At 39.7% G+C, this 12,527-nt stretch overlaps 1 protein-coding gene across 7 annotated transcripts in view; it reads left to right on the forward strand.

The window, feature by feature from the left end:
* Positions 1 to 12,527, forward strand: part of ZBTB16 (zinc finger and BTB domain containing 16) — a 146,957-nt gene that overhangs the window by 21,743 nt on the left and 112,687 nt on the right. For 2 of the 7 annotated variants that reach the window (XM_056544360.1, XM_056544367.1), the window contains exons 1-2: positions 55 to 186; positions 6,229 to 7,526. In XM_056544360.1, coding sequence (XP_056400335.1) covers positions 6,301 to 7,526 — 1,226 coding nt within the window. In that variant the 5' untranslated portion in view covers positions 55 to 186; positions 6,229 to 6,300. Of the gene's footprint in view, positions 1 to 54; positions 187 to 609; positions 709 to 1,709; positions 1,770 to 1,798; positions 2,151 to 6,228; positions 7,527 to 12,527 lie in introns of those variants that run through there. The other 5 variants (XM_056544366.1, XM_056544361.1, XM_056544363.1 and 2 more) reach the window with 5 other exon arrangements.

Here is a 12,527-nt window from a genome sequence, read left to right on the forward strand (position 1 = left end):
GCTGTGTTTGATTTGCTAACCTTAAAGGAGAGAGGAGCTAGTGAGCATGAGAGCGGGCACTGTGAACTGCCGGAGCCGCCGGCTGCTACTGCTGCTGTAACAGCGCATCCCCACTCACTGCCATCTCCACATACAGGCACCTCTCTCACTATACATACTATACATGTCTGCGGAGAGAACACACAGGTGAGTGCACGAACCTGACCCAACTTCACCAGAGTGAGTGCAGCCCCTACTATCCATCCCCATCATCCTCCTCATCATCATCCTCGCTACAAAGTTGTTTGTTATACATGTTCCGACAAGTTGTTGCTGTCACCTGTCTTGTGATACATTGTATCACACTTTTATACAGATGCTTTAGAATAGACCGTGGGGGAATAAAGAAAAGTTCCATGTCACCCCAGGACTAGGATCGCATGCGTTATCGGTGCGGCTCGGGGATCCTGCTCTGGTCCTGATGCACAGTTAAAGGGCAGCCCCATAGCTCACACTGTGCCATGCTATTTGGATTCCTTGTGCAGCCTGGTGCTTCTAGTGGTGTGAGATGGGGGGACAGAGCAATGTGGCATGAATAATTATGACTTGTTTATGTCTGCTAAATGCGAGCCAGGGAGGAAAGAAGGGGATCGGTCTCCCCCTTGTCTTCTGATATTGCTTCATGTGTGATCCTCAATGGTTGCTTCCCAGTCTGCCTTTGTATTCTAGGTTGCATTTATGTTTATTTTATATCTGTACTTTGTGTATTGATATCATTCTGTAATGGTCATTTGTCTGCACTTTCTATACACACAGCCTTCTCTTCTGTTTGCTGAATCCCTCATTTATTGTGTGTGTGTGTGTGTGTGTGTGTGTGTGTATATATATATATATATATATATATATATATATATATATATATATATATATATATATAATATAGTCTCACATTTATTTTTATAAATGTCTGGTTGATTTTATTTAATTTCTATTTATTTAATTTAGTTTCTTCTCCCCTCTCTTGGTTATTCCACATGCTATATAGATTCAGGCTGACCATTTGAAGCCCCCTGGATGCTTAATATTCAAATATTCATTTCATGTGTTGATGCCAGACAGATCCGGGGGGAAAGAAAAAAAAAAAAAAAACCACACAGATTCTAAACCTCTGTTGTGTGTGAATATAAAGCAGCCTCCCCTGTCTACTGCACATGATTTACCTATTCTTGCCCATAGACAGTAAAGTGGATTATAAACAATGTATCATTTTTCATAAAAACATCCTTTTTGGCAGGTTTTAAGCCCCCCCCCCACACACACACACACACTTTTGGTCCTGCAAGGGTTAACCCCCCCCCCCCCCCCTTATCATGTAATCTTCATATCAATAATGCTGACATTGATTTTAGTGGATTCCACATGTATAATTTTTTTTTACTAGTTTTTTTGTCTAAGGTTTAAAGGGAACTGTGACTAGGCAATACTGCCAGTGATAAAGGGCTTTAATAGTTGACTCATTAACCCTTCTAAGTCATCAAAAGAAGCTCTGTCAATGGATGCAACCCCCCTAGCTACAGAGAAAGGGAGCTCAAGCCAGTGAATACATGGAATATAGTTTGTTACAACAAGGCAACCCTTCTCCCCCCCCCCCCCCCTATACCAGTGTGCCTCCAGCTGTTGCAAAACTACAACTCCCAGCATGCCCGGACAGCCTTCAACTGTCCAGGCATGCTGGCAGTTGCAGTTTTGCAACAGCTGGCTGCAAATAAACTGCCCTATACCCTCTTTATGTAAGCTTCATAAGAGGGTTATTGGACTTGATTGGTTGTAACTTGCTGCTGCCATTGTCTTCTCATTTTGGCTCAGCTTGGATGTTTTTTAACAGAGCCTTAACAGTTTGTTTGTCAAAACGCTTACACATCCATAAACTGGAGCAGAAATAGAATTCTGTTTATGGATGGGACTGAACTGTAGCCCATATTTTAACACCTCATACATTAGGTGTAACACTTCTTTTTCTTCTCCTTCTTCTTCTTTCTAAAGCTGGGGTAGTAGACGCTTCCTCCTCCAATCCCTAATCAATTACCCTTGTATTATCTTATACACTGAGTGATAAGCAATGCAGGTGTTTACTTTTTAAAGCCATGTCAAGGTATGGTAAAGTGCCAGAGGTAATATTAACTTTTTTTTTCCGGGTGACATCACCACGTTTTTTTTTTTTTTTTTTTGTGTTTTTATTATTTAGGGTTTGCTTTGTCTGGCTCTAGTTTCCATCCTTCTGACCCTCACCCAGTAGAACTGCCTTGTACTTTGCTACAGACAAAAACATTCTTGCCTTTGGCCACACAATAGGACCAGCCGCTATTGTAAGGGGGGGATCTGTTTTCTTAACCCCTTTTATCTTCACTTACTTGTGTGTTTTTTAAATATTTTTGATGCATCTTTTGTGGCTTGTCTCCATCATTTACTAGGTGCCTATAACCCCCCCCCCCCTTTTCTGTGGATTTCATATTTTGGATAGATGTGATACTGTTTTGATTTGGACCTGTAGGAATGTTGGCTAACTTGAGACACAATACGTTCATGTTGTCAATGCGAACAAGGCACTTTAGAGCTATGGAGGTAGGGGGAGGAGAGCATTGGTTGTTTCTTGTATGAGGTTCCGTCAAGTCACTGGAGTCCGTCCAGTAATGGTGTTTTAATGGCATTTCCTATGTAGGGATCATTTAGTAGAACAGGTGATGCCTAGAATTAATATTCTGTAGAATCTGGAACTGAAATGTAAGGAATGCAATTAAATTTTGGTTGTTTTTTGTTATATTTTTCCTATACTTAGAGATGTAGCAGACCTGTGAGGCAATCTTTCTTTTTATAATGTGTTTTACATAGGACTGCATTCTTTCAGTATGTAAATACAGTGTTCCTAGGAGTAGATGACTAGTAAGCCAGTTATAGAATATGTCTACGGAATATTGTGTCGTATATGAATGAAAGCTTTTTGCATTGTTTATTAAAGCTCTTAACGATGGTGATCTTCATCTAGGCATTCCTGTTGGTGTAGGTATAAAGTTCTTTGAATGGAATGGTAACTGTTTAGATTGCATCTCGTGTGACCATCAGGAGGCGCTGCACTACATTTGGGATTGCATGAGGAGAAAAATGTTGCCAATTAAAGATGCAGTACCTTTATAATCTTTTGCAAATATAAGAGCCCCAGTAATAATTGCAGTGACTAAATGCTTCGCATTGACTGCTAGATCTTCCCATCTAAGTTGAGACCATGTAAGACGTAGACTTAGACGAATACCTGCGAAATCACCAGACTGCTGCTGGTAACTGATGACCTATATTGATAAGTAATGTGGTGTATGAATATTCATATTTTATTTATTTGAAGGGCCACTGTTCCTTTAACTTCTAACAAAGTATGATATATTGCCCTTATTTAGGATATATATTGGTTTTAAATGTGAGTGGAGGGGGAATGTTATGTTGCCAAGTCCCCAGGTGGCACTTGTATCATGGATGTAATGTTGTTGTTTAAATATTAGATTAAAAATAAATAAATAAAAATATATAATCTGAGGCCAGTGTAACATAGAACACAAATGGCGCAGCACTCCCCAGAGAACAATCCAAAACCTGAAATTTATTTATCCCATATCGGAGGCTACCTTTCAGTTCCTCCATGGAACTGTTCTCAAGTGTGTGTGTGTGTGTGTGTGTGTGTGTGTGTGTACGTACAATATATATATATATATATATATATATATATATATATATATATATATATATTATTATACATTTTTTTTTTTTTTTTTTTTTTTGTGCATACTATATATGACCCCAGAGCTTCCATCTATAATGCGCATAGGATGATATTTCCTGAGGATCAGTGCAACAGGTTTAATGTTAAACCTTTTTTATGTTTTTGTGTTTTTTGACTAAACTTGTCAACCTTCATCTGTATCTGACAAATCCATTAAAGATATCCTCTAGCCTCATGATGTTTTTTTTTACTAAGTAAATCAAACCTGTTTTTATGGCTATTGCTGGTTTGTGTGCCAGTTGGAAACTCAAAAAATAGATCCCCCCCCCCCCAATCTCTTTCTAGTGATAGCATGAACTTATACAACGTATGCAAAACGAACAAAATGAAAGCCCCTCGCTCCATGTTATAGAGTGAAAAACCGCAGAACTCTCAATAACTACACCCATTGTGTTATTTTAAATGTGTTTTTTTTTTATGCCATTACCTTTGTGCCCCCCATGAAAATGACCCCTTATGTGTTTATATCCACAATGAAATGGCATTTGGTCACTTAAATTATGATAAACTATAACGTAAATTATTAATGTTAGTTCCCCCTCTAAAGAAATAGTTGTTTCTTTATACTATGGCAGCATTTTGTTCAGATGTTGAGTGTATTACTACAACCTTCAAGAAAGTCCTTGTAGTCAGATGTTTTTTGGTAGTAAGGTATAATAGATTGTATTTGGAATCATTTCTCCACATATAGGCTGTCTTGTTCATATTATGCAGCCCGTTGTCTCTTGTGGTGACCATTTGTGACTTGTCAGGTGGGATTGAGACCAAATATGTCAGCAAGTGATTGCAGAATAAGGGTGAACTGGCCAACAGGCTGTGACTGCTAGTGAGGACTCTAGGTACAGATGAAGCAGAATTTGCCTTAGACCTAGTACATTGTACATTGTTAGGATAGTTTCTTCTATTGACCTGCCTTCTTATGTAAAAACTATTGTGCCAATGACAAACTAGTTGTGGCATTTTATGAATGTATTTACCTGTACATGAACTTCTGGTCGTGTCACCATCATCATGTTGGTTGTACTGGCATGCTTTGTTTTTCATAGATCATATATCCCCGATCTGTCTGTAAAGTATTTGTCTGCTTGGAATACATAGTTCTCTTCCAGCCCAATTTTCTTGATGGTTCTTTAATTTTTGATCAGTTTTCATCTTCTGTTTATTTGTGAGTCAAATGATACATAAAGTGTAAATTTACCTATGTTACTTTAGTTTTTTTCTCTGGAATGTCAAGATCTTTACCAATTTTGGGGATGGGGGAAACATTCCTTCTCAATCATTTGTTATGTCACTAATGAAGACATTACACACCATTGCTTCTAACTGAAATCCCTGTGGAACTCCACTTACTAACCTGTTCTTCATCTGAATCTTTTCTATCTACTAGAACTCCTGACCCCTGTCCTTCAACAGATTTTATGTCTCTTGTATTATCTTCAAGTTCCATCATGTGACACGGACTAGAAGGTCACTCTTGGCTAAGAAAACTTTAGTGTCCTATTTGAACAAATGTCTGACCAGTAGAGGGAAAAAAAACATCTTCCTAGATCTTTTTGACACTTTAGTTTTACAGTGATTAAAAAATAAAAATAAAATAAATGATTTATATATATCCTGTTTCAGGATTTTAAACAATTGTGGAAGATGTCAAGTAACGTTTAGAAACCTGTATTGTTTCAGTTGTTTATTATTATTATTCAGGTCTTTAGGTTGACACCAGTGCAATTCTTCCTATTGACTCCCACTTATGATGTGTCAAATAGTATCCAAATACAATCTTACAATTTGTAAGTAAAAACACATACACCTTAAAGTTGACAAAAATTGGAAGAATGTAACTAAAACCATTGAGCCATTGTTCATTGTGCAAAATTTATCATTGAACAATCGTTCTAGCCAACTGATGACAAACTGTTATCATCTTAAAATGTCGGCCATGTTGGATTATTATTTTATTTTTTTTAAACAAAAGACCATTAGTGTGCTAAAGATTTTTCTTCATAGAACGATCTTTCAGGAAAGAATATTATCAGAACATTCCCAGATATAGTGTTAGTTCTTAGCCTGGTGATTTTGATGATGTATGGCCAGTTTAAACAACTTTAGTGGCTCTGTGAAAGGATCATTTAACATTGTTGTGTTTTTTTTTTTCAACTATCCTCCTTATTTAATCTAATGTTTTTGGCCATATTAAGACATTAAGTTGTATGCTGTGCTGTTGTCCTTCCATAGGTATCTGGATAATAGTGCCCCATAAAGGTGAAGCAATGTGTGAACAGGTTACACACCTCTAAGGCCAGACCTGGTAGCAGTATAGGATGTTTTTGGTTTAGCTATGATTTGTGGGTAGGAATAAAATAACATTTCTTATATGCTGATCTTAGTGACTAAACTCTTGTATTTATTTATTCTCTTCATAGGTTCACTGGTTTCAGAGTTTGGCCCACCATATCAAGCAACAGAGAGACTAATGTCTAGACCCCAGGAGAATTATGGATTTGACTAATATGGGTATGATACAATTGCAAAACCCCAATCACCCCACGGGGCTTCTCCTAAAAGCCAACCAGATGCGGTTGGCGGGGACGCTCTGTGATGTGGTGATCATGGTGGATACTCAAGAGTTTCATGCCCATAGGACAGTATTGGCTTGTACCAGTAAGATGTTTGAAATCCTCTTCCACCGTAGCAGCCAGCATTACACATTGGACTTTTTGTCGCCAAAGACTTTCCAACAGATTTTGGAGTATGCTTACACTGCCACTCTGCAGGCCAAGGTGGAAGATTTGGATGACCTCCTGTATGCAGCCGAAATTCTAGAAATTGAGTATTTAGAAGAGCAATGTCTGAAGATTCTAGAAACCATACAAGCTTCAGAAGAGAATGATGGAGATCTATGTACAAGTGATAGAGCAGTGGAAGATGAAGAAGACCGGAAATCAAGATTTATTAAAAATATGTTGAACGCAAAGCATTCCAGTGAGGAAAGTGGTTATGCCAGCATGGGCAATCAGAGCTTGGTGGATCAAAGTCCATCGGTGTCAACGTCATATGGACTTTCTGGTATGAGCCCTACTAAGACTGCTGTGGATAGCCTAATGACCATTGGTCAGTCATTGCTCCAAGGAGCACTGCAACAAAATGCACTAGACTTGCACTCAAGCAGACTTCAAGGCCTTTCAGAGGTGAAAACTGAAGTTATGCAGGTTGATGAAGGCACCAACCAAGATGGCCTGACTGCAGAATCGAGTGCATCTGCAGGAGACAAATCGGATGAAAAAGCCAAGGAGAGTCCAGGGACCCCGACCCGTAGTAGTGTCATCACAAGTGCTCGTGATCTTTCCTTTGGCCGTGACGAAAATGCTTCTGATCAGTCCTTAGAGTTGAGTCAAGGTTTCCACCTTGGACAAGAACATGCCATTGCCCATGCAGAGAAACATCTTAGTGTGTACTCCGTCCTGCCAAACCATAAAGGTGAATCAATGATTAGTGTGCCAACATCTATGGCTTCTGCTCTTCACATGCAACCAGCACTGGCTGTATCAATGGACTTTAGTGCTTACGGTGGACTTCTTCCCCAAGGCTTCATTCAGAGAGAGTTGTTTAACAAGCTAGGAGAAATTGCAGCTGGCATGAAGAATGACGCTAGAAACATTAGTGAGCGATGCAGCGTGTGTGGAGCAAATCTTCCAGACAATGACTCTGTTGAGCATCACAGGTAAGTTTGTATAATTGTCTGTAAAATCATCATGGTGTTCAGCCTTTGTAGAGTTTAGCGTCTCTTATACATTTAGTGTGATTGACTAATAAAGTTAAGAGATGCCGGCTAATCACGATAATTCTGAGCAGACAGAAATAAACCCAGCTACATTTAAATGAGATGCTAAGGATTATTTCATTGTTCTTCAGACATTAGCATTCATCAGTGTGTGCTTTGTAGAAAACACTAACATATCCACATTATATTGTACCGATATGTGTATGTAGCTGAAATGGAGGAGAGAAACTTACAGTAGTGTCTGAGTATAGCGGCGTTCAGACATTAGCAGCAGGTGAACACATCTTCTGGACCAGACGCAATTTCTTCAGCACAATTTCTGTCCCTCACTCCTTGGGTTCCCTAGAAGGTATCTCCAATTTCTCTTTCTTTCTAACTGGCAGTTTCATCTGTAAAGAAGCGAAAATATGTGGAATAGGTAAGGTCTTATCTTCAGAAATGGTGCCATCCTTGTCTATTGACACTGTCTGATATTTCAATTTGACCCCATTTCACTTAAGTAACTAAGCACAAATACCAGACATGACCTATGGTATAGAGTAGCACTGTATCTGGAGAAAACACATTTGGGGCTACTTCTCACAAGCGCACTTTTAGTTTTTACGCCCTCTAGACAAGCGTATACAAAATTTTAGGAAACACATTTGGAAAAACTTACAGGCCGGCATTTATCATTGTAGGTGTAAGTGAAGCATTTTTCTACACTTATTTATTTATTTTGTGCTGGTAATGTGTAATAAGTTTTTATTTTATTATTTTTTTTTTTAAATCAACTGGTGCCAGAAAGTTACAGATTTGTAAAGGACTTCTATAAAAAAAAATCTTAATCCTTCCAGTACTTATTAGCTGTTGAATACTACAGAGGAAACTTTTTTCTTTTTGGGACACAGTGCTCTCTGCTGAATCACAAGCTCAGTGCTCTCTGCTGACATTTCTGTCCATTTTAAGAACTGTCCAGAGTAGGAGAAAATCCCCATAGCAAACATATACTGCTCTGTACAGTTCCAAAAAATGGACAGAGATGTCAGCAGAGAGCTCTGTGTTCCAAAAAGAAAATAATTCAGTATTCAGCAGCTAATAAGTACTGGAAGGATTAAGATTTTTTTAGTTGAAGTAATTTACAAATCTGTTTAAAGGACAACTGTAGTGGTAAACTTTTCTATATGCCCGGGCCTCAGAAATAAACAAAATATACTCATACATACCTTCCTACGAGCCCCCATTGGTCCGGCACAGGCCTCATGGTCCGGCAGTGCTGACATCATTCCACTTCCTGGGGACGCCACAGAGCCGTCGGTGTATCACCGGCCATAGCAATGTCCCGCCCCGGTCGGTGAGAGGCTGAGCCCACTGTCATGTAAGGAGCTCTGGCCGGCTTCTTACATCACAGTGGGCTCAGCCTATCATCGGCTGGGGTGGGACATCACTATGGCCGGTGATACGCCGACGGCTCTGCGGCATCCCCGTCCCCAGGAAGTGGAATGACGTCAGCACTTCCGGACCGTGAGTCCTGTGCTGGACCAACGGGGGCTCGTAGGAATGTATGTATGAGTTTATTTTGTTTTTGATGCCTGGGCATATAGAAAAATGTACCACTACAGTTGTCCTTTAACTTTCTGGCACCAGTTTTTTTTTTTTAAATAATAATAATACTAATAAAATACTTTTTTTTTGCCCCTGGCATTAGATGGAAGGTGAATGGCACTTGATAAGAACAGGCTATGGCTTTTTAGCTGCTTGCATCATCTCTTTACAACTTGTCCTGCATTTCTTGATAATGTGTCCTCATTAAAAAATGACATCTAATTGTGTTCTGTTTCCCATACAAGCACACTGTTTATAAATGTTCCAGCGTAAACGCAAATGATCTGTGCCTATTGTACAACCCTTACATCTCTAGGTACCTTACACAGTCTCTACCTGATTCAGCCTGCCACCTCATCTGTACAGTACACACTGTCACATCACAGATAATTTGCACAAACTTCCAGATCTTAATCACAGGGAACAGGGAACTGTAATAGGACACAATGTACTAGTTAAACACAGGAGCCCATTGGCCGCTCACCAGAGTTAATCATCACAGAGCTCTGCATAATGAGATGATGCTAGGTGTGTGATGGAACAGCAGGATTGCCACACGTGTGAGGTGTGGTGTACTTGTGTGTAACATTTTGTTCTTTTCAGTACCCAGCTATTAAAGGTACAGTACAGAGGATGAATATTTGTGGGTGTGTTTGTACATTAAATTGGTGAGACATGCAATATGAATTGACTGTAATCACTGCTTGCCTGATCGCTCCTGCTGTACATTGCTATACTACTAAATAATCACCACTTCTCTAGGCAAAGGGCCTGTGTGTAAAAGAGCGACTGTTTGCTGGCCGAAGTCAATGCACAGCTAAGGCTGCTTTCACACTATAAAATTAATCCGTTTTAATGATCCGTTTGATGTTCCGTTATGAAAACCCTGAAAATTGGCCATTAAACGTCAGTTACAAAATCTTATTATAGTCTCTGGGATTTTTACATTATCCGTTTTAGTCCGTTATTAATAACTAACGTTATTTTGTGACGGGAGAATGAACAGAAGAAATAGTGCATGCGGTATCCCTCCCGTTACTATCTTCAATCACAAAAGAACGTCCGTTATTAATAACGGACTATAACGGATTAAAACGGATAATGTAAAAATCCCATAGACTATAATGGGATTTTCTAACGGACATTTAATGGCCAATTTTCAGGGTTTTCATAACGGAACAATAAACAGATCTTTAAAACGGATGAATTTTATAGTGTGAAAGCAGCCTAAACATTTTTTTATTTTTTTTAATATTCATAATATTGACATGCAAATGAGTGTGTGTGTGTGTGTATGGAAACCAAATATTCTCAATTCATTCAGTATAGAGTATAGGCAGAAAGGCATGCACTTACACACCTTAGCATGCTATCAGTTAGCTTATTAATGGTTGTCTGAGGAACGTTCTGCCGCACTGAATGCACTTGGGCATCATCAAGATCCACTGCTGGCTGCTCCATTTGCATTGTGCAACCAATGGGTTCCCAGATGTGCCCAAAGGAAGACCAGTCTGGACACTCTGCAGGCTAGTAGCATGTTTTGGCTGCGCGCGGTAGCACGTGCAACTTACAGCCTTGTGTGTTGAAGAAATGCTCCTGGGACTTTGAAAAATGGCCATACCAGTTGTTATATGACCAACTCAATGTAACGGTGAGCTGTTGGTGTACTTTAAAGGGGTACTCCACTGGCCAGTGTTTGCCAGTAAATGTTCCGAATGCTGTTTTCGCGCTGATGGGGTCACACCCCTCGTGACATCACGACCATGCCCCCTCAATGCAAGTCTATGGGAGGGGGCGTAACGCTGGCCAGTGGAGTACCCCTTTAAATTAAGACTATAGTGGTCTGGCTATTGCACATTGTGCTATACCATAATTTTGGGAGAATGACCAGCAGCCATTCTAGATTGTTTGGATCTAGATTGTTAAAAGTATTAAATCCAAGATCTTAGTAGCCTATCTGCTTCTGAAAAATTATTTCCCTTAGTTTTAAAACCATGCTGATAAATTACTTTTATGGCACTGTACGTTGGTGCATGTATTTGTTTTTTGGATGGCCACAATTTATAGATGGTTCTTGGTGATAAAGAATAATTAACTTTTAAACCCCATCCTTCCTCCTGCTGTGAAGTGTACATTGGTTCTTTAAGTAGGTGGCTGCTGACTTGTAGAACTTTTATCTATTCCTTTGTCTTAGGGACCATTTCTATTGAAGGTGTCAGCATGAGGCCTGATGGGCTAACATAGAGTTAACTGCTAATATTGGGGCAGTGTACCTGACTGTTCTGTTAAATTGAAGACTGATCTGTGGCTTTAGCTGGGCATTAGTGATAGTCATTGAAATTGGGTGTATGGCTAATAGACAAACTGTCTATAAAGCACCAGAATATGTCAAAGCTTAACATTTCAAAGAGCACATATACACACAACCAAAGTTTACAAAGTAACTAATTAACAACTCATACAAATGTAAAGTGGGCCCTGTAAACAAGAGCTTACAGTCTATGGGGGAAATGGTAAGGAATGAGTAAAAAGCACTGTTGAATGGGGGGGGGGGGGGGTGGGGGTCAGAGGAACTATGATGATGATAAAAGTAGTAGGGTCAGTTTATGAGATGTGATCAACCGGATTTAAAAGGGAGCAATAGAAGTATCTTTAGGGCATGAGACAGTGTGTGAAAAGTCTTGGAGATGAGTGAGAGGTTTGGATAATGAGGGTATTATTAGAATGTAGAGCCCACTTATGGTGGTAGAAAAAGAGGGAGGTGCAGCACTGTTGGGAGCCTTGTGGTTGTGAGTGAGGAGTTTAAATTTCATATACGGAGTAGAAAAAAGGAAACCATTGCAGTGACTAGCACAAGGGGGGGGGGGGGGGGGGATGGGGCATTAGTGTACTGGCTGTAACGGATAGTTCTTAAAGGGGTTATCCAACCATTTTGGTACGTAACCTTGCAGACGGTGATGGACATGCTTAGGAAGGATCTGCGCTTGTCTTGGGGCTAAATGGCTATGTTGTGAGATTACCATAACATTGTGGCTAGCTTTTTGTGAACTTGTATTTCCTTTTGAGTTTTCTTCTTTGCCTACAAATAACATAATTCCATTTTCCTCCCTCCCCACACATCAACCACCCCCACCCATTGAAACATAAATGAGCTGCATCCATTAGTTGCAGATTGATCTCTCTCCCCACCAAGCGATCTCTCCACCCATTGAAGCAGACAGGCTCCCTGTCATCAGCTGACTAGTGAGTCAGGTCTCGACCGCATTGCAAGCTGGGAAAAATCCGAGACGGCAGTCATTTTGTATGCTGTTAAAAAATAAATAGTGGGGTGAAAAGCACAAAAGAATTGTGAGAAAA

Source organism: Hyla sarda, chromosome 10, assembly GCF_029499605.1.
Source record: "Hyla sarda isolate aHylSar1 chromosome 10, aHylSar1.hap1, whole genome shotgun sequence".
Lineage (NCBI taxonomy): Eukaryota > Metazoa > Chordata > Amphibia > Anura > Hylidae > Hyla > Hyla sarda.